Genomic DNA, 25,754 nt, shown 5'->3' on the forward strand with positions numbered 1-25,754 from the left:
CTATCCATTCACAACTCCTTTTTCCATTTTTGTAGATGGGGTTGGGGTTTCACTTCAATAGTGATGATCATCTAGAGCCAAGGTTCAGACTGCCAGGAGACTAGTCCTGCCATGGCTGTTCTTCCATACCACACACTCACATGCACACTAACACCTATGGCCAGTTATGTGGGAAAGAACTGGAGCACCCAGAGGAATCTCAAGTGCACAGTTAAAATGTATTAAGATGTATGGGTAACAGAGCCTGTATACAGTCATTTGATATATCATCTTAAATTCCTGAATGGGGTGTCTTCTTTCTAGCTCATCCGTATCCTTCTACCTTTAACTATCCTGGTGTCCTAGTTAGATTATGTCTATACTCAGTAAAATTGTTTAAACAAAAAGGTTGTGTGCAGCACCTTGACCTAGGAGAGCCACAGTTAGCATGTATGTATACAAACTGAATCCTCTTGGATAGAGGATTAGTATTCACCCATTGTGTAATGTATTAACATTTATCTTTTCTTTCATTATTGAAGCAAATATATTATGAACTGTGTTAGTGTCTAATGTGTGCATAACTTTCTGTACATATGCTTAGTGTCTGTCAAGGATAATTTGCAAACTCTCTCACTCTGCTGTATGTGTGTGTGTGTGCGTGCGTGCAAGAGAGTGGAAGTTAGAAACAGCCACATTACTTACCTTCTTCTGCCATCTTGGCTAAATAGTAGAAGTTCACTGAGTAATAAATGAACATAAAAGCTATGGCAAAGTGAAGAAGGAACTGGTTAGTAAGACACTGGGTCAGAGGATATGGCAGCTTGTTAGTTCACTGAGTAATAAATGAACATAAAAGCTATGGCAAAGTGAAGAAGGAACTGGTTAGTAAGACACTGGGTCAGAGGATATGGCAGCTTGTTAGTTCACTGAGTAATAAATTAACATAAAAGCTATGGCAAAGTGAAGAAGGAACTGGTTAGTAAGACACTGGGTCAGAGGATATGGCAGCTTGTTAGTTCACTGAGTAATAAATTAACATAAAAGCTATGGCAAAGTGAAGAAGGAACTGGTTAGTAAGACACTGGGTCAGAGGATATGGCAGCTTGTTAGTTCACTGAGTAATAAATTAACATAAAAGCTATGGCAAAGTGAAGAAGGAACTGGTTAGTAAGACACTGGGTCAGAGGATATGGCAGCTTGTTAGTTCACTGAGTAATAAATTAACATAAAAGCTATGGCAAAGTGAAGAAGGAACTGGTTAGTAAGACACTGGGTCAGAGGATATGGCAGCTTGTTAGTTCACTGAGTAATAAATTAACATAAAAGCTATGGCAAAGTGAAGAAGGAACTGGTTAGTAAGACACTGGGTCAGAGGATATGGCAGCTTGTTAGTTCACTGAGTAATAAATGAACATAAAAGCTATGGCAAAGTGAAGAAGGAACTGGTTAGTAAGACACTGGGTCAGAGGATATGGCAGCTTGTTAGTTCACTGAGTAATAAATGAACATAAAAGCTATGGCAAAGTGAAGAAGGAACTGGTTAGTAAGACACTGGGTCAGAGGATATGGCAGCTTGTTAGTTCACTGAGTAATAAATGAACATAAAAGCTATGGCAAAGTGAAGAAGGAACTGGTTAGTAAGACACTGGGTCAGAGGATATGGCAGCTTGTTAGTTCACTGAGTAATAAATTAACATAAAAGCTATGGCAAAGTGAAGAAGGAACTGGTTAGTAAGACACTGGGTCAGAGGATATGGCAGCTTGTTAGTTCACTGAGTAATAAATGAACATAAAAGCTATGGCAAAGTGAAGAAGGAACTGGTTAGTAAGACACTGGGTCAGAGGATATGGCAGCTTGTTAGTTCACTGAGTAATAAATGAACATAAAAGCTATGGCAAAGTGAAGAAGGAACTGGTTAGTAAGACACTGGGTCAGAGGATATGGCAGCTTGTTAGTTCACTGAGTAATAAATTAACATAAAAGCTATGGCAAAGTGAAGAAGGAACTGGTTAGTAAGACACTGGGTCAGAGGATATGGCAGCTTGTTAGTTCTCTATGAATGTTTTCTTTGAACTGGTTTGGGTTTTAAGATCATGTGGCAAAGAAAACTTCAGCACTGAAGGACACATACCTGGGCACTATGTTCTTTGTGCAGAGATTATGTATGTGTTACATTTGCTGATTCATGCATACCTTAATAACCCGTAGCTGCATATACTTGCATTTGAATATGCATTAGGGATCATAGTAAACAGGTTGTGGTGTGCGGGGGGGGGGGGGTGCCATCTCAACGTTTGTTATTTTGCTTAGGTTTTAGTAATGACATAACCTGTTGCTATAAATTACTTCTTTCAGAGTAATGTGGGTGTGTTGTAGTCCTTTTGCCTAGCTGCTTGTCATTAGAACATTATTATTAAGTGGTTAGTAGACCTTTGGTCAACCTGTGTATATTAAATGAGTGGTGAACAAATTGGTGCACAGAAGGAGCATTTGGCTGTATGACTAGCAGCCCAGGTGTAAGAATGAGGCCAGATCAGCCACAATGAGATGGCCTAAGGACTTTTCCTTCTTAAATAGGAGGATATGGACACCTTTCTCCTTTTAAACCCCAGATGGTGACTGGGAGGGGGGTGACTGTCCTCCACATGCAAGGAGAGACTACAGGATACTGGTAAATGCCCTTGATGCCACTGCATGGCAGTATCTCAATGATTAGGACTTAAATCTGTCTGATCAGCCAAAGTGTTGCTGCCCCTGGAAGTACTGTGCACTGCAGATGACATGCATAGACCTCACTGCACTGCTCAGACCACCAGCTGGAGCAGAGTTTCTGAAGCAAAGTGTTCACTGGGATTATTATAGTGAGATCCTGTAAGAGTGTGCCCAAGGCAGCTACAGCTGCAGTATGTCTTGTCAGTAGAGTTCCTGTGGTGGCAGCTGATAAACTGAATGAGTATCCCCAACAAGTATATAGGTTCACAGAGTCATAAAAGTTTACTAGGCTAACAGCCCAAGAGCCCTTACAAGCCTAGCCATATTTATCCAGAGTTGTCTCAATTATCTGTGGTTAGTTGAGTGAGGTTTGCAGAAGTAAGGTTTTATGGTAGTTAATAACAACGTCCTCAGTCCGGGATGGACATGGGCACCACCCCAGGAGTGAATTTGTGGTCACCCATCCATTGATATATGGTTGCATTTGAAGATGGTCAGGGAGGGGCTGTGTTTCATGTGAACTGCGAGCTTGTTACAGAGAAGTGGCAGTCCCTGGGAGATGTATTTCTGTCTGCAGCATGACCTGCTCATGTCACATAAAAAACATATCCCTGTGTAGTTTTGCCCATTCATTATTTTGGGTCTGTCTTTGCATCCGTTCCAGTCACTTCTTCTTTAACTAGCCAGTGGCAAACCCAGCAGTCTGTCAACTTAGCATTTGCATCTTCACTTGTCCAACTTGAAATCCAAGTTTAGGAAGAGCATGAATTAACCAAGTCCAACCTGGAATGCACACGAAATGAACACACTTTCAGATAAAGCACACCACATGGAAGCAGCTTGGGGAGTCAACAACAGGAGCTAGAGTTCTAAAAAGGTTTAATAAATTACAATACAGGTTAAGCGCTTTCGTTTCTCAATACAAAACTGCTTCAGAACAATTAAACCTCATCTTAAAACAGCATTTGTACCCCATGCCAGTCATGTAACTGATGCAGAATCAAATTAATTGATTAACCATATATAATTACTTAACATTCATACACATAAAATATAACATACTAAAAAGAATAATAAAATCATTGCACCTCTAAGTTCTTTAACTTTAATAAACATCTAATGGACACTGAGTCATTAATTCCTGGCCAGTTTGTAGCATTTAAAATTAATTACCATTTTAATTCACATTTATCCAAGTGGTCAGTAGTGATATGCCCCCTCAAGTCATTCTTAATTTGTTCAAGCACTACATATTTAAAGTCAAGCTCAGGATATTTAACTGTGTGTCTGTATAGTGCATTGGTATTTTTACAGATTATGCATCAGTCACATAACTGGTAGTGGGGAATAAATGCTGTTTTGAGATGAGGTTTAATTGTTCTGAAGAAGTTTCTTACTTGAGAAACGAAAGCGCTTAACCTGTATTGTAATTTATTAAACCTTTTTCGAACTCTTGAGCTCCTGTTATTGTTGACTCCCCAGCTGCTTCCATTTGGTGCGTTTCATCTGAAATAGCATGAATTACTTAGTGACTGATGTGAAAAGTCATTTGTGCTACAACATCTTTCATTCTTGTGCAAGGGTGGGGTGGAAAATGAGTAGATAATTGTGGATACACTATATACCTGTAATGGTGGATGGAAGGACCCAAGCACTTCAAAGCTTATTTATGGCTTTGTATGCACATGCACTTTGTGTGTGTGTGCGTGTGTGTGTGTGTGTGTGTGTGTGTGTGTGTGTGTGTGTGTGTGTGTGTGTGTGTGTCTGCATACATGTGAGAGAAAGAGGGAGGCAGAGGGGGAAAGATTACCTCAAAAAAAAAAATAGGAGAGAGAGAGAGAGAAATAGCTGTAGTGAGAGTATGGGAGTCCAGATTCCAGCTCAGCATTACCTTACTTGTTTTACTAAAATTGGCTAGCTGTGCTAGCCCTGGTTTGAATACTGTTGGGCTTACTGAGCCAAACAAGGCAATCGGCTGCATAGCTGGTGACCTGGTTTTAATTAGGCATTTGAGTGTCAAAGGGTTGTCTGGACTCAAAGCAGGAAGCAGCACTGATTGGCTTAATCTTCCAGGATTCATGAGGGAGGATCAAACCATGTCAATTTATAAGTAACATGTAGGCTAGACCATACTAGCTATGTTGTGTGGTGATATAAGTATACAGGCAATTCATGGTAACTGTGTTGTCACACCAGAGGGGGGATAGGTCTTAAAGAGAATTCCTTTTCTGTCACAGCACCTTTTGCCACCTCATGATTCCTTTAGAAAGTGCAATTGTGCAAAATCTTACCATAACAGTAGATGTCCTTCTCTTCACTGTTGCAGTATTCCCTACATAAGGGATCTCCTACCAGGGCTAGCTGAATGTCTGGCCAGTATACCAAAGCCTTTAGAATTCATAGACATCATACATCACATGTATGCTCCCTGCAAGGCATAGGGCATAAAGGTGACATATGGACGTACATACCTCAGAACAGAAAATCCCAAGGAGGAACTGAATGTCCCTAGCAGCCAGGAGGAACATGTGCATCCAGAAGGAGGAAAAAATAAGAATTCCTGGCCAGGAAGACGAGAAGAATAGGGCAGTGCAGAAAGGGGGAGGAGTAAGGGAGTGAATACTGCAACAGTAAAGAGAAGGGCATCTATTCTTATGGTAAAATTTTACCCAACTGTAGTATGTCTTTCCATATCACTGTTGCAGTACTCCTTATGTAAGGGAGAGTGCAAAAACTCAAGAGGAAACCTGGGAGAAGGAAGGTACTGAAGAACCCTTTAGAAACCTGTTTAGTATAGCCCTGGCAAAAGCCAACTTTAGCTCTGGAAACAACATCCAACTTGTAATATTTAGTGAGGGTATGGACAGGAGTTCAGTAGCAGCCTCAAGGATGGAATTGGTATCCAATCCATTGAAAAAGGCACAGGAAGAAGCAACAGCTCTTGTAGAATGAGCCTTTACAGAAGAGGAAAGGAATTTACCATGAAAGGAATATCAAAAAGAAATGGCCTTAGAAATCCAGGAAGAGATGGTTTGTTTAGAAACTGCCTAACCCAAAGACCTGGGATGAAAGGAAACAAAGAGTTACTCAGATTTGCAAATGGTCTTATTATTGTCCAAATAATATCTGAACTACCTATGCAAATCCACAATATGAAGAACCTTCTCACTAGCAGATTGTGGAGAAAGAAAAAAGGAGGGTAAATAAATAGACTGAATAAGAGACAACTCATGGACTACCTTGGACGTAAAAGAAGGATTAATATGAAAAGACACCCTGCCCCTGTGGAATACTAAGAAAGGAGGAATAGCCGTAAGAGCCTGAAGCTCACATACTCCCTTAGCTAAAGTAAGGGCCAAACGAAGGGCAGTCTTCCAAGTACAATGTTGCAGGGAGGCTGAAGCAGCAAGCTCAAAGGGAGCCTGAGTCAGTTTTTCAAGAACAAAACTGAGGTCCCAGGAAGGTGGAATAGGCTTCCTGGGAGGCCTGATATGAAGGATGCTTTTAAGAAATTGTTTGACCTCAAACCTAGAGACTAGAGTAAGAGTCAAGGGCAGACGAGCAGAAATAGCTGAGAGGTGAGCTTTAACTGAACATTATGTTAACCCTGTAGGGAGCAATTCCCACAAATTAGAGAGAACCTAATGGATCCCAACTGAAAAGGGATCCTGGTTAAAGACAGCCACCAGACTGAAAATCTCTTCCATTTGGAGAAATATGATTTTATGGAGGGGTTTCCTGGCCTCCAACAGAACCTGAAGTGACTCCTCGGAAAAGAGGAACCTAAAAGGGATAAAAAAATCGCCCACATTGTTAGTTGAAGAGTGGACAAGTGAGGATGGAGAAGAGACCCGTTGTCTTGTGTGAGAAGTTCCACATGATATGGCGACTTATGATGATTGTCCCTGGCTAAGTGAAGAAGGGGGAACCAATGCTTTTTGGGTCAGAAGACCACAAATTATTAGAGAGCTCACATTCTGCCTCTCGGTAGTCATCTTGGGATTAGTGCTTCTATTTTGCTTTTGGTGAAAGGAGTATAGGGGCATTATTTCCTGGAGCCTGTTGATAACTAAAAAGCCTCATTTTCCTCATGATGAGATAGGGAGCAGAGTGCATTGATTCCTGACTCTTTCTGGTTGGGCAGTGAGTGCCTGTGTTTGACCTTCCTGATTGGTCTGTTAACTATTCAAGGAATCAACCATGAAAAGGGTACAACAAACCGGCAGACCCTTGCATCATCTGGGACAAGACTGGGATCACCAAACAGCCTTTGACCTACTTCTCTTCTTGAGATTGATGCTATAGTTTTGCTTCTGGTGAGAGAAGAAGCAAGAGAGCATTGTATCCCAGCAGAGTGAAGCACAAATGGATGCACTCAGTATTTCCAGATGCAGACCTCTCCATCAAGTACAATTTCCCTTAAGAGCACACAGGAAATGCACTCAACCTGGGGTCTGGATTTCTCTCTCCAGGTCAACAATAAGACTCCCCACTGGTACAGCTGTAGGGTTAGGTCCTGAGCCAAGTGTCCAAGCCAAGTCCTCCAGCACTCTCTCTGTAAACACAGTGCTTCATGTCCCTGCCCCAAGTAGCTGACACACACACACTCACACACACACACACTATGAGATTTGATTTTACACACACACACACACACACACACACACACGAACACCTGGGAAAGGCAGGCACAGGTTTGCCTGCTGTATTGGCCTTCTGCCAAGAGTGTAAGGTAGTTATCATCACCATCAGACACTCCCACCAGCTATTCTAAGGCCCTTAACAAAGGGTATCCAATTATACTGGGTAATACTAATACGAATGGTAGTAGTTGACCAAGATGGCTAGATCTTCTGGAGTGGCCCACAAAGTGTCACCAAACAAATATAAGCACTCTTAAAGGTTAAGTACTTTCAAAAAGGGCCAGCCACGATAAAAGTTTTAAATATATTTAGTAATAAATAATAAAAGAGCATGAAAATACTGAATATATATTCACAGTAAACTACATAGTTCATATCACAGGAAATATTGAAAAGAATATTGATGGACAGACTCAGACAAATAAAGAAAAACTATATCTAAACTAAGCTTCACTATATTCCTGACTAATCTAAAAGGATTACTGTTCCCTAGTTAAGTTACTTACTACTGCAAGACAAGATGCTGTGGGTGAGGATCTTTCTAGTCAAGCTTCCCAAAACAGAATAATCTATACTCTGAGATTTCTCTTTGTAATATCTAAAATATAATTTCCTAAGAGGGCTGGCAGAATTACCTCATCTGGTCACCTGACTTTAGGTTGTCACAGTATTCCCCTTTGAAACTGAGAGAAGAATTTAGCATAGGCGGCTACAATGCATATCTAAATGTTTATGGCAGTGCCTGGGGCTTTCCCTCTTTTTACTGAGCTAATGAACAAAGGCTTTTTCCTAGACCTAGCATCTCTGGTCCTATTCAGCACTGTGGATGTCATTTTATGGTTTAACAGCTCATTTATATTTCCCTTATTTTTCTTAAAGGAAGTTAGCTGGTTCAGTATCCTCTATTAAAACGTATACATTTAATTCAGTTAAAATAATGCATATAAATTTCTTTTCATTCCAGCAGGGTGCACTGTTGATACATTTCAGCACAAACATCTGTGCAAATCAGTTTGATATACAAATGACGTACAGTTGTAATACATTTGTAACATGAGCAGAAATCAGTTTGATAGTCAAAGGACATATCATTCTTTACAAAACTCCAGCGGCTATGCTGGCACTTGTCCATAGCGCAACTTTATTCATAAATCATATTTGTTAGTTTCCCCTCAAGTGTTTGGCTGTGCCCTTTATAGACACAGACACCTTGAGCTGACATTTTTCCTGTAAAAGTACCATTGAAATTTTACCAGTACCTAGTTGCACATAGGACAACTAATTTGCACAGTCAAACACTGCCCCTAGAGCTGCAAACCAGATATTCCTGACATTACTTTATATTCTTTCTCCCGCAATCTGATCAATAAAAAAGGGTCTGTTGCAATGGAAATTAACTTTTACACTATGTGCATTACCAGCTTGGTGGATATGGGCATCATGAGGCAGTGTAGAAATTGCCTCATGTTTACTGACAACCAATTAATTCTCAACCAAACTAATGTGGTATGTGAGAAATGTATTTACACAATGTCACTGGAGGCAAAGCTCTCTCAAAAAGCACTCCTTATGTCAGTAAGGTTGTCAGTAGTACACATGCTACACCCATCACACACAATTCATAGCAGGCACATAGACCCACATATGCTGAAGCACTTAAATGTAAGCTTCATAAACCCCAGAGACCTTCTTCCTTTCACCCAGAATCCTACTCTTTCAAAACAACACCAACATCAACACGTACAGCCACATGTCATGAAACCTCTAGTTCTAAGCCCATAAGGCAAGCCAGCAAACAATAAAAATTCTGGTCATTGTAGACTCCATTGTGAGACACACTGATGTCCCTCTCAGCAGGATGAGTAAGGAGAATGTCACAGTCAATTGCTTATCAGGGGCCAGGATCCACCATATTATGCATTCACTCAAGTCATTGCACCTAGAAGTACCAGTATGACTCGGTCATAGTTCATGTGGGTGTAAATGGCCTGAGACACACCCCCCAGACTATATGAAAACAGACATTATGAAGCTCTTGAAATATGTGTCTCAGGCTGGTATGAGCATAGCATTGAGCAGCATTTTACCTTCTCCAAGGATGATGCCACCAAAAGATGACTGACTTTAATAATTGGCTTAATTTTTGATGTCATTTTAAGGGGTTGCAATATTTGTCAGCATGGAAGGAGATGGTCAACATACCATGCTGCTTTGCCAGGGATAGTCTGCAACTGACCCTTTAGGCTTTCAAATATTAGGTAAAACATTATCTTCCCTCATAGTGCCTTTTTTAGACAATGCCAAACGGAAAGTACTTCCAATGTAGCCAATCAAAACCAAAAAAATCTAAAGATGTTATTGCTCAATACTTGGAGAACCAAATGCAGCAGCCTTAGAAGAAGCATCAGCTATGTCCTAACTACATTTAAAAGAGTGTTGAGCCAATTGAGAGGTAGAACCCAACAAAGAAAGGAGTGAAACCTTCCCTTCAGAATCAGGAAGGTCATGCCATTTATGTTGAGGATCTTTAATGGTGGGGGAAATGTGCATTTTTTTTGTTTTATCTTTTGTGGGATGTCTGCAAAAAAACCCTAGTAGGGTCAGACCCCTGCTGGCAGTCAACCATCATAGTAGGAATCTCCTCCAGAACTAGAATCTGTGGAATCCCTTCAGATAAAATCAGCCGAGGTTCCCTCTCAACATCTGGAGTGGACATTTAAATGCCTCCGAAGACATATGAGAAATAAAAGCCATGCTGGCCTTCTATAGGGTCACGGCAGAGGAATCCAAAGCAACAACTAGATGGTCCTCCAGGCTTTCACCACCCTCAAGAGAGACACCCAAGGGAGGCTGGACAGCAGCTGAATCAGACCTGAGTGTTTTGGCCTTTTTCTTGCTGGTGACTCACCCTTAGGACAGGAAGACTCCACCTTAGCATCTTGCACCAACAACTTTAGACATTGGTTTCCTAGGTAAATAGACAAGGAGGAGAGATGACTGCATAGGATCTTAGGGACAAACGCTTGCTAAATAGAACAGACACTGTTTGTGATGATTTCTATGGGGAATCTGCCTTCCACACTGACATATTTCCCTTTAGATAACATATAAACTCACAACAACAAAACTAAAAGAGAAGATGAGAAAGAATCCCATTGGGGTATTTACTTGCAAACAGCTTGGTAACCAGCACAGAGGAAGAGCATTCAGACTGAAATTAATTCATGGCATTTTTGTGGCAAAGAAGTTCTGAGGTATGTATGTCTGTACGTCACCTTTATGCCCTACGCCTTGCGCAGGGAGCATACGTGCGATGTACAATGTCTATAAATTCTAAAGGCTTTAGTATACTGGCCGGACGTTGAGCTATCCTTGGCAGGAGAGATCCCTTGTGTAAGGAATACTGCAGCAGTGATATAGAAGGACATCAGAAGGAACATTATGATATCTGAATGCAAATAAGGCTATATTGAGGATAGATGCATGTCATTTTTGTTTAAAAAGTTGCCACAGTCTAGAAAAAATAGCAATGGAATGGAAGTAAATTTAAGACTTGATTCTTTTTAGGGATCAAAATGTTTTATTTCACATTATAAGGATATAGATTCATTGTTGGATATTAGATCTAGAATTTGTTTTTGATGCTCTTCTGTGCTTAACATGTTTTTTTTTTATTTACAACAAGCATTTTGTTAGTAAATAATAGAAAGCATTTATTTATTTCAGTTTGAAATTAATTGAAAAAATGATTAGGAAATGTGTGGGTAGTTTTAATCTTGGTTTCCCAGATATTCTATTGCCATTTAAAAACTGAAATATTTTGAATACCCTATTTTTTGGAAAGAAACATTAATTTTCTCTTACTGTTCTTTACAGACATATGGAGTTTGCAGCATCGGTATGGAGAACTTGGGTTACATCATTATTGCATTTGGTCTCTCTGCATCCTTGTTTTCTTGCCTGTCACTCACCATGCTGCGAGTGCCCCGCTATGCCCCTCTTCTTGCGGGTGTTGCTCTCCAGTTTGTGCTGATCATTGCTCTGTTTGCATGGGCACCTCCACCCAACAGTGGGAGTCAGAGCAAGTGGATCTATGTTATTGCAATTCTGTGGGGGATCGGCACAGCACTGAACAAGACTGGGATCAGTAGTAAGTATGATTTTTATTGTTTGTGCTGCTTTTTTCTTTAAATGACCTGCCTCAACAATTAGGTTCGCTACATAGCTGCTGGTAGTCAAGGAGACCTGTTTACACGAATGGTTTTCAATGATTGCCTACTGATGCAATTGAAAGTGATCTGTGCAGTTCATAGGTGTTTTCTAACTTTTTAGAAACAAAATCCTGACTATATAGATTCTACATTGGGATTTAACATGGCCTGCTGGAATTTAGACTATGTGAAAGCTATAAATATGGTTGCATGTTGGTGTAACTGATGCTGTCTAATGAAAGAAGGAACTGCTGAACATTATTTTGGGTGCCTAGTTTATAGAAGTCCAAGGGGCATAGTCTTCTGTGGACAGCAGGTTTGATATCAGCCATTTGGAGCTATAGCTCTTTCTGGTGCTGAATGCTTTTGACATAAAGGTGCTTCTGGAGTACTCATTTGATCAGACATCCAGTCTGTTTTGTGATATTCAAGTTGTTATTTATTAGTAGGATCTTTGTAGGATCTCTGCTTTCAAACTATTACATCTCAAAACTTTTCCTCTACTTGCAGCCAAACTCCCTGAAAAATCTTTCCCCACACACCTAAAATAAATTGGCTCGTAATCTAAGTTGAGACTGCAACTTAAAACATGCCTATTTAAACAAATGCAGTGCATCTGTTTCCACAGTGGCTACATCACCTAACCTCTTAGCCATTTTCTTACTCTCTCTCCTCCCCCTCCTTTCCCTCACTGCCATTTCAATAACATTTAATTTTTTATTGTATGTAGTGCAAATGCTGTTCATTTACAAGTGTTGCTATTACATTATAGCTTGTAGGTCCCATAACTGTATACTTAACTACCTTGTAATATGTGAAAAAAAACTTTTTGTTTTTTCACTTGGGCTATGTTGGCAATTGGCCAGTTTAGAATCAGATCATTACATTAACCTGATAAACAAATATAAATAAATAAAATAAGCAAACCAGGAGAGATGCAGTCACACTCCCTGTGCAGAGAGGCAGCACTGGTCTGGCAGCGGACATCATTTTGTCAAGAGTTGAAATCCCGTTAGTGTTATTTCTTTACTTTGTATATATTTGTGGAGTGTTTGATATCCATGCACTGTTGATAGCATTTCCTTTTCTTTCTGTGCATCTGTTTTGTGTATGTTTAAATGCTGTTGACACACAGGCAATTAGTCTGTTTTTTTTTTTTTTTTTGTAAGAGAATAGCTCCTAAACCATTTTGAATGGCATCGTCTTGCAGCACAACTGGCTTATTTACATCATGGTGTTTAACATCTGTCCAAGTAGCTTGTTAAGTGTTTTAAAATTATGTGTCAAACATAGTTATCTCATAAATTAGTTACAAGCTTGCAGGGTACTGCAACATTCCTAGAAACTTCTGCAATGCCTAGTTTGCATTGTGGCTTTGGCATTTGTATAGTTTCTCTTGTTTTTTTTCTGTATCAGGATTCAGTCCTTCTGATGTTACAGTATAACACAGGTAGTACAGCCTTGTCATTCTTGTATTGTACTGGCTGTTACTTAACTATACTTTCTTAATGTACTTAGGAGTGACAGTCTACTGTCATCCTCTTCTTGAGTCTGACCCCACAGTAGTAGATCACCTGTTATGTTTATAAAAACCTTCCAAGCCTTCAGTTGTCTGTGCAGCCGTTCTCTGGTACTGATAAAATACCAAAAAAAATGCATCTGTACTTTTCTAATGATATATTAAATATATAACATCATTGTATCTGTGATTATTTTCTCTTCTGTTCAGTTGTATTCAGTATTATTGCTGAGCTGAGCTGTACTTGTATTCTTTGTTGGAGTTTTTCTTCCTAGGCCTGTGCTGAAAAGGGGCTTTGCCCAGTTGGACCTTCGCAGTAAACAGGCAAATAAAGAACTAAATTAATTTTTGTCCTTGTCTGCATGAATCTCATGTTTTCAATCAGTACTCAGATGAACTTAATATTTGGTGCTGTTTCAACCACTTCTGCATTACACAATATGCAGTGCTTTCTTTTAATAGTTTTATTCGGATCTTGCACTTCAACACAAATGCAAATCTTGTTTGCTTTGCAGCTGTAACCATACTATTTATATGTTTTTTTTTTTTATTATTAATTCTAATTGTTTCTTAGTAATACCCACACTTTTCATTCACTTCAGTTCTTGCCCATTTCTGCTCATCAGAGCTTTCTCTTAGAGCATATATAACTGACATAGTATTAAGATTTCATTATTTATGACCTTCTCTAGGCAGATCTCCTAAGCCTGTATAGAAATCAACATAATCATTTAGAATATAATTGTCATGATTATACACACTATTCAAAATGTTTGTGCACCTGTTCGTAAATGTATACAGGAACAAATTGTCCGTTTGCTTTCACAGTCCGAGTCTGGTTTATCACTCATAGCTTCTTGTGAGCCAAATTATGTAGGTTATTAGGAACTCACAGTAAGATGCTGTCCGGTTCGATTCTCAGCTAGAGCGTCTTCTGCGTGGAGACGTGCGTGAATGAGCATACCTTCGTTGAAGGTTGTGCATCAGGCCTGGCAAGTCGGTACGTAAAAATCAAATGCCAATCATTAGCAGACCCTCTGTGGTGACCCCTAACCGGGAAAAGCCGAAAGATACAAAAAAAAATAAGGAAAATTACCTTCTTTTAAGTGTATATGTTTAATTATGTTGTTACGTCCAAGTATTGTTTCCCCACAGACTGACTTGCACTTATGTGTAGATGGACAAAATATTGAATATCTATATGCATTGGATAATGATTGAGATATATGAAGATTTCCTTCTTTACTACAAAGAACTTGAGGTTGAATGGACATTTTGTCAGCAGATTAAAAGTTTGCATTAAAAATGTAAGGAATTATTTTGGACATTGCTTTTAATAATTGTAACAGGATTGTTGCTATGCAGTGGTGAGTTAAATAAATCAGTAAGGATTGAACTTTTGAAAAATAGAGTAGATAGATGATGCATGTTTTGTGCCCCTGGTGACCTGATGTCATGGAGGAAGGGACAGTGGCTGGCGTGGGACCCAGGACTTTGTTGGTCGGGCCGACTGAGGGCTACCTGCAAGCGGATAGCCCAAATGTAGTGACTGCAACAGTGAATACACTCAAACATCTACATTTATGGTAACTGTACACAACTGTACTTTTTATTAGGTCCCCATAAATATGGGTATTGCTGAACCAATTCGTATGTGGGTACATAATTTACCGCTATTGCCTTTGTTTTAGCTTCATTAATTTTGTATCCTGAAAAGATTTCAAACTTTCTCAATATGTTCCACAACACTGTAATGTCCCTTTCTGGTTTTGTTGGGTATAAAATATCATCTGAAAATAGAGGCAGCTTTTATTGACTACCATACCAGTTATATCCTTCAATTTCCGAGTCTCTTATTTTCTTTGCCAGTGGTTCTAAATGTAATGCAACTAAAGAGGAGAGAAGACACCCTGCCTGGTTCCTCTTTTCAAGCAGGAGTTATCAGAGAGGACCCCACCTGCTTTAATTTTTGCCTCTTCTAATCAACCTTCTGATTTTATCAGGGAATGCAAATGCTTCCATTACTCTGCTCACAAAGTCCTAGCTGACTCTGTCAATTGCTTTCTCTGCATCAAGACCCACCAACAACAGTGGTATTTTCTTACATTCTGCTTCCCTCTGGATCATCAGTGCTCTGTTAATGTTGTCAAATGTTTGCCTCCCCTCAACAAATATCTGTATGTCTCTATTTTGTCAGTTGTAGTCCTCATACAGTCCGGTTCCTTTGTGTGCCTCTGGTGCTGTGACCCTGTCAGAGGCTGATATGGAGTATCGCCGAGGGACCCAATGGGATTCCTCAGATTTTAATTAGGGAGAAAGTACCTGGTTTCCTTATTGAAGTCTGTCAGGGCTTTGAGCCACCACTTTCCATTCAGGCAAACTTCTCATTGTAGAAAAAGCAGAAGACCAAACATACAGTCTCCAACTCAGCCAGTAAGGGATCCTCATAAGGAATGGCAGGACTTTACACATGGGCTGATCTGATGTTATCCGTGCCACTATTCTTCACTCTTGGGTCATAGGATCCGACATTGGATCTGAGCCAACAACTTTTCAGACAGCTTCTAGGCTCGAGCTCCTCCCACTCCCATAATCCTTCCTGTCCTCTAACCACTTAGATCTCATTTGCCGTGCTCAGCATCAGACATGATTCTTTGGCTCGATTGGGGATAAGTACTTTAAAACAAATTCTCTTCTTTTTGGCTTAACTCTCTGTTTTGTCAGTAGTTTCAAAGTTTTCTATAGTTAGCCTGTTTTAACTAGATTATAGTCTCCCTCTCTTCCCATTTCTGTGTTTTGCAGTTTTTGTTGATGTGGGTTTTGGCGCCCTTTTTAGTTTTTGCCTCTATAGACTAGGGTGTAGTAGTTCTTTCACTGTTTCTGTTAGTTATTGGTGGTCCTTTCTGTTTTTTTTACCTTAGATTTCTTCCCATTAGTTATTTTGGTGCATCCCTTAGGTTTTGGTGATTGCTTTGTTTTTTCTGCCATGACTCACAAACCTGTTGGTTTTAAAAGAAGGTGTTCCTCATGTGGTCAGAAGATGCCCATGTCCGATTCGCACGAGGAGTGCCTCTGTCTGGGTGCCGACCACCTGGAGGTTGAATGTTACATTTGTGCTGCATTCAACCCCAGGGCCTTGGTCGAGCTCTGGAACAAGCTCTTACTGATGGGTATGGTCCAAGGGGTCCGTTGGCCCAGATTTTGGCAAAGTTGGGACATTCCAGCCACAAGAAGAAGGCCACCTCTCTTCCTGGGTTATTTTCCTCTACAAAAGGCTAGGTTGTTTGCTCTCATCTCATTGGATCAGACTGCAGCCTCTGCTCTGTCTGATCCTCCTTCCTTGGATCCTAGGTCCCACGACTCCACCACCGGATCCAGGGCTTCCACTCTGAGGCCCTCTAATCTGAGGTTATGGGAGTCTGCTCCCATATCCAAGGCCTCTGACTTCTGGCCTTCGAATTCGACCAGATCCAGACCTGCCACAGATCCAAGTCATGCTGGACCCAAATGTCCGGATCCTCAATTGTCCTTGGATCCAAGGTGGACAGATCTGGGATCAGTGTCCTATCCCACTGTTACTACAGAGGACTCCCCTTTGCATTTTGGCTTGGGGCAGTCTTCTTCTACTACCAGACATAGGAGCCGATCTCCAGACAGACATGGGAGGTCCTTGGAGTCCAGATATTCATCTCCAGCTAGGTCTTTTGCCTCTTCTAAGTCCTTCAGGAGCTTGCTCTTTTCTAAGGCTCTTGCCACCCCTATAGTGCCTTTTTTAGGCAAGGTTCAAATGACAAATTCACCACCATAATGGGTACAAGCAAGCAAAATCTGAGGGTAATGCTACTGAATGCTAGAAATCTAAACCTCAAAATGCATTCACTCGAGGCACTCCTTAAAATGGAGAACATTGACATCTGTGCAGTGACAAGAGACCTGGTTCAAGGATCCAGAGAGCACCCCTGCATTACCAGGCTATAATTCATACCACACCTTTCGGCCAACTAACCTGGACTGAAACACTAAAGGCAGAGGTATGTCCATATTCATTAAGGATATCCACATCTCCAGGCTAGTTGCTCAGCATAATGCATCTGAGATTATCCAAGTGCAACTAACTCTGGGCAAACCAGCAGTCCAAATTGTAACTTGCTACAGATCCCCCACCATGCCCCAGAATTCCCATTCCTCATTTCTTGATACACAGGAAAATATTAGGGTATAACCCAACACCCTAATAATGGGTGATTTCAACTACCCCACCATTAACTGGGAAAACTACTCATGTACCAACTCTTTTGCTCAATGTTTTTTGGAATTCATAAATTCCAGTGTCTTGTATCAACTTATCCACACTCCCACCAGGGGCAGCAATATCCTAAACCTGGTCATTACCAACATGAGTGACCGGTGTTCCATACCAGAGGTCAATTCCTCATTAGTCAGATCAGACCAGAAGCTAATCAGCCTATAAATCCACATCCCGCCCCCACCCCCCATTAGGGAAACCACCGTAAAAGATTTCTCCAAAGCCAGCTTCACACTTCTTAAGACAGAAGTGGCAAACTTCACAACACCCATGCAGATGGACAATAGAGGTATGACTGCTGTATCCTACACAAATGCACTTTATAAGCACTTAAATGAGTGCATGGATCATGCTATCTCTAACAGAACCAAATGCTATCCTCCAAATAAAGGAAGCCAATCTGGTGGTCCCCTGCCATAAACAAACTCTACAACAGAAAGAAACTGTTGCAAAAAAGAGTAAAATCCCATGAGTGGAAGAACTCCCTGGTTAGCCCCAGTAAGAAGCTCAGATCCCTCATAAAATCCTCCAAAGCTAGTTATGAAAAGAAAATCACCACTGATTCTAAAGACAACCACAAAGCATTCTATAGCTGTGTCAAGAATCTCAATGGCAACACTCAGATTTGCTCTTAGTTACTGCACAATGGCACTAAATATACAGAACGAACTGATATTGCCAACATCCTGGCAGATAGGTTCAGTGCTAACTTTACCCCCCACCCCCACCCCTTAAAGGGCCCATCTCTATACTGGAAGAATACAGACTTCCTGTAATCATGGCTGCACAGGTAAAAAAACACATCATTCATGGGACCAGACAACATCCCACCCTGCGTTCTACATGAACTACAGAATGAACTGGCACCCCACCTAAGCACCATGTTCAATCATAGCCTCACCTTGGGCTTTGAGCCCACTGAATGGTGCACAGCGACGGTTATTCAACTCCACAAAGGGGGAACCACCACAGACCCTGGGAACTACTGCCCCGTTAGTCTAATGAGCCTGGTCTGCAAGGCCATGGAACATATCATCATGGAACTTATAAACAAACACATTGGTAATGTCCAAACTCTGGACCCCTCCCAATTTGGGTTTGTAAAAGGCAGATCATGTCTCCTAAACCTGATTGACGTCTTTGAAGCAGTCTCCAAAGTCGTAGACGAGGGTAAGGTGGTTCACACACCCTATCTAGATCTCGCCAAGGCTTTTGACACCATCCTCCACTCTGGAATTATAGATAAACTCACTAAACTAGGTATAAATCCCTGTCACAAGATGGGTTGCCAATTGGTTCACTGACAGAACCCACACTGTGAAAGTAGGAGACTCCAAATCCGAATTCAGACCAGTGACAAGTGGAGTACCACAGGGTTCAGTTCTGGGTCCTCTCCTGTTTGGTATCTACTTCTCTGAAGTACAGGCTGGTGTTTGCTAATGAAGTTCGCAGATGACTGCAAACTAGGAGCCATAATTGAAACCCCTAATGATGTGGACATCCTACAAAAGGGCCTCACTGACACAGACGCCTGGTGTCAAAGTCATGGCCTCAAGCTCAATACCAAAAAGTGCATTGTCATCCCCTTTGGTAAAAATTCTGTACCCATGAGCTACCACATAGGTGGTTGTCTCCTTAACAGTGAAAGTGTGATAAGAGACCTTGGGACACAGGTGGACAGTAGTCTCTCATTTGATAATGACATCGCCTCAGTAGTCCGGAAATCCTCCTACGTGACACACCTCATCACAAAAGGTTTCTCATCCAGGAAAAAAGAGGTAATTGTTCCCCTGTACTCATCACTCGTTAAACGTATTATAGAGTACAATGCCCCTTTTAGTATGTACCTCACAAGACATCTACAACAACTGGAAAGGCTGCAGAAATACCTCACAAAGAGGATTACCAGCCTCAAACAGATGCCCTATGCAGACAGTCTCAAAAAGCTCCAGCTGTACTCCATCGCATATCACCTACTCAGAGGCGACCTCTACCTAACATACAAAGCCATGTCTAACCCAGGTCTGATGGACAGGCTACACTTGTAGAAATCCAACTCTTTCCTGGCCACATGCTCCAGGGACCTAAACCTTGTCACCACAATAAACAGAACATGCTGTAGGGATAGATTCCTGTCCCAGAGACTTCCCATGCTCTGGAACAGACTACCCATTCATGTCAAGCAAAGCTTCTCATTAGCCCTCTTTAAGAGAAATCTTGAGAATTGGATGGGAAACAGGAAATTCACCCCGGGGATCACTTCTGTGGCCCTGCTCGACAGGGGCACAGGAAAATTATTTTCTTGGGTGGAGAAAGCCAGGGAACCTCTTTTGGCTAGGCTTATATTAGCCCTAGGGCCGATAGCCTAGCACTTACCTATGAACCCATGAACCTATGGAGCAGACTACCTGCTCATATTAAATCTGTGGAAAGTTGAAGAATTTTTAAGAAAAGGATGGTTAAGTAGTTTTAGGAGAGAGCAATATGATTTCTTATGAAATCCACAGCCTGGTATTTACACTGAAATATTGAAACATAAAGCGGTTGAGGTGTATAGAGAATATGATGTAGCCTTTAATTCAAGACTTATTTATTTGGCTTGGTTGTAACCACAAGACGAAGAACTTCCCTGCAGTTAATCAGTTTTGATGAAACTGTAGTGGAAAAGAGCCAGTCCTGGTTTTCTGAATTTCTTTCCTTATCAGTGACTTTATGCCAAAGACAACCTCTCATTGAAACTTATGATTTACTTATAGTAAACTGCATTTCTAATTCAGTTTGTGTATGTGCAGAACTTTTTCTGTGTTGATCATTGATAACTGCAGAATTAGCCAAATGATCTGTTGTTCTTCATCTAGTTGTCATTCATGCTTCTCTACATTTGTGTTATGTACAGTTCCTTGCCTGGTCTTTATTTCACCTTCACAGCATATTTTTAAGACTAAATAACATCCTGTACAGTCTTGGGGTGCCCTGATTTTTTTAATGTGTTCAACAAAGAGCTTATTTGATATAAAAAGATTATGATTTGCTCAAGTCAGATTGTATGTGTGTTGTGTATATGCATTTTTGTATAATAAAAAATGCTTTAAACTTGCTAACAAATTACTACAGAAAGAGCTGCTTCTTATATAATGTACATTCCTTTTTGAAGAGCAATCTATATAAACACCTTCTGCCTTCCTACATAGCTGGAGTATATAGTATTGAACCTTTTGTAGAGAAGTATCTGGGCCTATCCCATGAGCTGTGTGGAGACTTCCTGACCCCCGATCAGAGGTTTTTCTTGTGGAAGAAGTAACATCTTTGAGCTATATCTGTCTATGACTACAACTAGAACCTACCTGTCTGTGGTTGTCCATGCTGGGATAAAATCACGTAACTGGTCTCCCACAGATGGACTTGTGGAAGTAGGGAACTCAATATTGCCTGACACCTGGGTGGTCCTCCACTTTCTGCAAGAGTTTGTTTCTTCTTTTTCTGGGAAATTGGGAGTTGCAACCAGTGCAGGTGCATTCCTAATTCTGCAATGTGACAGCTTCACTATAGTCAAAGTAACACTAATGTGTATAAAAGCTTCTTGTACATGGTAGTTGTAAAGTCTTCTTATCTCCAGGTTCTGCACAGTCTGCCTGTTTTCCAGAGACTGATCCACATATAAGGACTAGGTCTGGGACAGGTGAGACAGCTAGGAAACCATAGTCCCAGTGTGACAGAGGAGAATACCATCTTTACCACCCCATTCTAAGACATGAGCATATTAATATAAGGTATGGTAAAAATATTGCAATCTCTGGAACCTGTTCTGGCCTTCAAATCATACTGGAATGTAACTCAGTATGCTTGGCCAGTGTGTCACTTCACTTTGTTCTGGCTCAGGTGTGATGTCTTCTGTGCCTCTTAGACATTTTGTCAGCATTCATGGTTGTAATCAGGCACATGAGTATAAGATATGGCAGTTATCTGTGAGGTGGCTGCAAATGCAAATTGATCACATAGTAATGGACTTTTAGTTTATAGATTCATAGGTGTTTACTAGGCTAATGACAACAAGGGCCTTTTTAAGCCTAGCTGTGCATCCCAAATCCCTGACAAGTTATGGTACCCTTGAGAAGTGTAAGCAGGGGCTTGGGAGGTAAAACATTTACAAGCAGAGGCCTAAGAGATGAACCATTTACAGGCTGCCTGTGTCCATTAGAGATGCAGGTACCAAACTACGGATGAATTTACTGTTCCTCATCCAGTTGTCAAAGTTACACTTGAATTGGGTTAGGGAGGAACTATACTTCACATAGATAAGGAGCCTTTTCCCAGTCTCTGGGATACATACCTGTCTCTCCAGCAGGTCTTATCTGTCTATATGTATATATATATATATGTATATATATATATATATATATATATATATATATATACATATATATATATATATATATATATATATATATATATATATATATATATATATATATATATATATATATACCAGATGTCACACTGGTTCCCAGTGGGAGTGGGTGTACATCAGGGTTCAGCTCTGAGCCCACTGCTGTTCATACTGGTAATGGACTACATCAGCAAACAGGTTGGAGGGGTCAGAGCAACAAAGCTGTTGTATGCAGACGATGTGGCAGTACAGGCAGACTCTGATCTAGAACTTCAGCAAAGGATAGGAGAATGGAATGCAAATCAGAAGGCACATGGGATGAAACTAAGCACAGATAAGACCATGGTAATGGCAGCAGATTGGGGAAATCAGAAGAAGCTGAGAATTGAGATAGCTGGGAAGATAGTGGAACAGATAAACAGCTTCAAGTATCTGGGAGGGGTGGTTGAGGAGAAGGGTAGTCTGAATGAAGAGGTCAAAGCTTGAATCAGAGGGGCTGCAGCCAACTGGCATAGAGTATCAGATGTAGTATATGACAGAAGAATGCCAAAGAAGCTGAAAAGTAAGGTGTACAAGACAGTGGTGCGACCAGCACTACTGTATGGTACAGAAACCTGGGCAGTAAAGGGAGAACAGTGGAAGAAGCTAGAGGTGATAGAAATGAAGTGCCTGAGAAAGGTGGTAGGATGTACACTGCGGGACAGGTGAAGAAATGAGGACATAAGAGCAGAAGCCAAAGTAGCTCCGATTGCAGAAAAGATCAAAGAGAACAGATTTTGATGGTATGGGCACATGTGTAGAAAAGCAGAAGACAATCTGGTGAGGGAGATTTGGGACAGACAGGAAAAAGTAAGAGGAAGCAAGGCCGTCCAGCAAAGAGGTGGATGGATTGTGTGAAAGAAGATCTGTGACAGTCAGGCATGAGTGTTGAAGAAGGCAGGAGAGTGGCACTGAATCGAGAGAGTTGGCGACAGTTAGTACGATACCCCGATCCCATGTAAATGGGAAAAAGGGGATGATGATGATGATGATATATATATATATATATATATATATATATATATATATATAGGTGACAATCAGAAGGTCTTCATTCGAAGTCTGGAGGTCGAATGCCAACAGTGTAGAACCCGACATTGTCAAAGTATAAATCTCGCCCCCATCTCGACCCATGTTAACGGCAGTTTCGAGGTTTACGGCAAGTTGTATTTCGACAGTGTCAGAATTCAACATTGTCAGTTTCACGGAAGTGGGTCGATTATCCCACCATTCGATGGTGTCGGGTTCGACCTTCTGATGGTAAACCTATATATATATATATATATATATATATATATATATATATATATATATCTACATACATATACATACAATATCACAGACAAGGGTTAAGTCTTTTGAATGGGTAATTCTGGTGCTGGTTGTTTTGCAGAAATACAGGAGGCCCATAAGAGTGGGGTCTGACAATGCCTTGTATGCCAGTCATAGATCTTCCCTCAACAGCCTATAGGAGACAGAATACAAGGATAGGACCTTGAGGAAGTCTGAATACAATGTTACTTGCACCCTGTCTTCTTTTAGTGAGGAACCTCTGACATTCGAGTTGTTGTATATGCCTGGTTGTGTACATACAAAAGGGGGCATTGTACTCCATGATAAGTCTGATGAATGACAAATAGAATGGAACAATGACCTCTTTGGACCTAGATGCCATACCTTTGTTTATAAGTTGTACAGCATAGAATGATTTCCTCATTACTACAGACACATGATGGTCAAAGGCTAGATTACTGCCTACATGTGTCCCCAATTCCCTGACTACTGGATCAACTCACAGGGCTGTGTTTTTAATATGATCGTTACCAGGAGTGAATAACTTCCCGAAGGATACTGTTATGCATTTCTTGGCATTTAGTTTTAGTCCATGGTTCTGGCATCAGCTGTTTGTGTTGGCCCTTCCTGGTGAACATTTGTGTTGGTGGTGGACAGTTCCTAATTTCCAATCATCTGCAAATTTAGTCATGCAGAGGCCATTAATGGTGACCTTGACTTCAGAGAAGTAAATGCCAAAAATGAGCGGTTCCAGTTTCTGATCCCTGAAATACTCTGCTTGTGACTGGCCTCTTTATAGAGGTAGACTCCCTTATTCTAACTTCCTGGGTACTGTCTGCAAGCAAGCTGGCTATCCACCAGGTGACATAAGGATTTGTACCTAATCTGTTAAGTTTGTCAACAATGCTTGAGTGGGGATTGTGCCAAATGCCTTGGCCAGGTCAGGGTACTCGGTGTGAACCATTTTTCCCTCATCATTTGCTTTGGTGACCTTCTCAAAGAAGTCCACCAGGTTGACTAGGCATGACCTGTACTTGATGAAACCAAATTGCATTGGGTCCCATGTCTGGAGGTTGCCGGTGTCACTTTTGATCATTTCCATGATAATGTTTTCCTTGGCTTTGCATATGAGACAAGTGAGACTTATGGGTCTGTAGATGGCCCACCTTTATGCAGTGTTAGACTTTTGTCAGTCTATAAAGTGGTGATTCTCACCGATCTCATTGAGGCCTTTCCTTCTTGCAGCTGTATTTATTGCAGGTATTGATACTGAATATTTTAGTAATTGGCTGGTGAGCTCACCTGGACTCCTTCATTCAGGTGATGTTGACATCAAGGGATACTGGTCTTATGAACCAGTTAAAGATGTGAACTGTTTTCCTTTCTCTGAAAGCTCTGTAAGGGGAGTTGAATCCAGAACTCTTCCTGGCTGTGGTCTATCACATGAACAGATGGATCAGTAAGTGCTCATATTCCCTGCCTGGGAAGAGATGTGATGCTAGTCTGGCACTGAGCCTTGAAATAGGGTTTTAGTTGCAACTGTCCATGCCCCAATCAAAGTGAATTCAATGATCGATTCCCTCATGGGTCCTCTCACTGAGCTTATGATAAGGGAATCCTGTCGGATCAGTTTCATTTGAGAGCAGGACGATCCAGAGGACAATGTGTTCACCACTCAGAAGAAAGTGCTGTTCCTCCTGTTCTGCTTGGATCAGCAGGATGAAGGGAGTTAATGGTGGATGCATTCTGCTTCATGTAGCAAGGAAGATCTGAGTATATCTTTTCTCTATTCAGTCCGATTCACCTCCTCAATATAACAGTAATAGAAGAAATGCTAACTTCAACCATATTACCCAATGATTGCTGAGCAGGCTGTGCTTTCAGGTATTTGGGTCACTGTCAGTAGAGTAACTTATTCCAGTATAAGTTAAGGAATGACTGCTCCTTTAGATCCTGTGCTCCTGTGAAACCTTCCAACAGGTGTTTCAGAGGTGACTGAAGCTACCAGAATGCTTTCCACTTGTCATCTATATTAAAAATCGATATGGTTCTCCATCTGGGCAAAGAGATGTCCTGTGCCTCCTCAGACGGTCTGTTTGTGATCCTGACCTGTCTCAGGTAGTTGTATGACTTGGGTCGTAGTTATCCAACAGTTATAGTATTGACAGTTCTGAGCTTGTAGGTGACCGTGTCATGGCCAATGACAATGCTGGTTAAGGGGTTCCTGAAAAGAGTTAAGCTTCTTTGTCCACCTCTGTAAACCTTTCTCCTCTATGGAACCTGAATTCCATTATTGATAGACTTGTCCCTTCTCTGGCTTGGACTGGTTGTTTCAGCATCTGTGAAGTCATTGCTTAGAAGCAGACTTAATTAAGGAGTGTCACCTCTGTCCATAGGATCATAGTGGTACAGGCTCTTATCTATAGAGAGAACCCAGTTTGATTTTTCTCAAGAATCTTGGTGTCCTTTGAGTGCCAAAACCATCCTACGACCAGTGCACAGATCACATTCTGTTTTAATTTTAAAGTAGAAATCCATGGAGAATGGGCTTTTAATGCACTGATAAGCAGTACTTGGTCAAGCTTTACGTGTGACACGTGTGAATGAGTTCAAGAAAATGTACTGGCTACTGTCTCTTTTGTTGCAATGTGAAGGGATTTG

General features: G+C 41.0%; 1 protein-coding gene across 1 annotated transcript in view; it reads left to right on the top strand.

Moving 5' to 3' along the window:
• The window catches only part of UNC93B1 (unc-93 homolog B1, TLR signaling regulator), a 374,232-nt gene that overhangs the window by 266,106 nt on the left and 82,372 nt on the right, over positions 1-25,754 (top strand). Inside the window, exon 10 of the mRNA XM_044084084.1 lies at positions 11,215-11,488. Within this exon, the coding sequence (XP_043940019.1) occupies positions 11,215-11,488 (274 nt within the window). The remainder of the gene's footprint in view (positions 1-11,214; positions 11,489-25,754) is intronic.

Source organism: Protopterus annectens, chromosome 9.part0, assembly GCF_019279795.1.
Source record: "Protopterus annectens isolate FY-2018-M chromosome 9.part0, PAN1.0, whole genome shotgun sequence".
Classification (NCBI taxonomy): Eukaryota; Metazoa; Chordata; order Ceratodontiformes; family Protopteridae; genus Protopterus; species Protopterus annectens.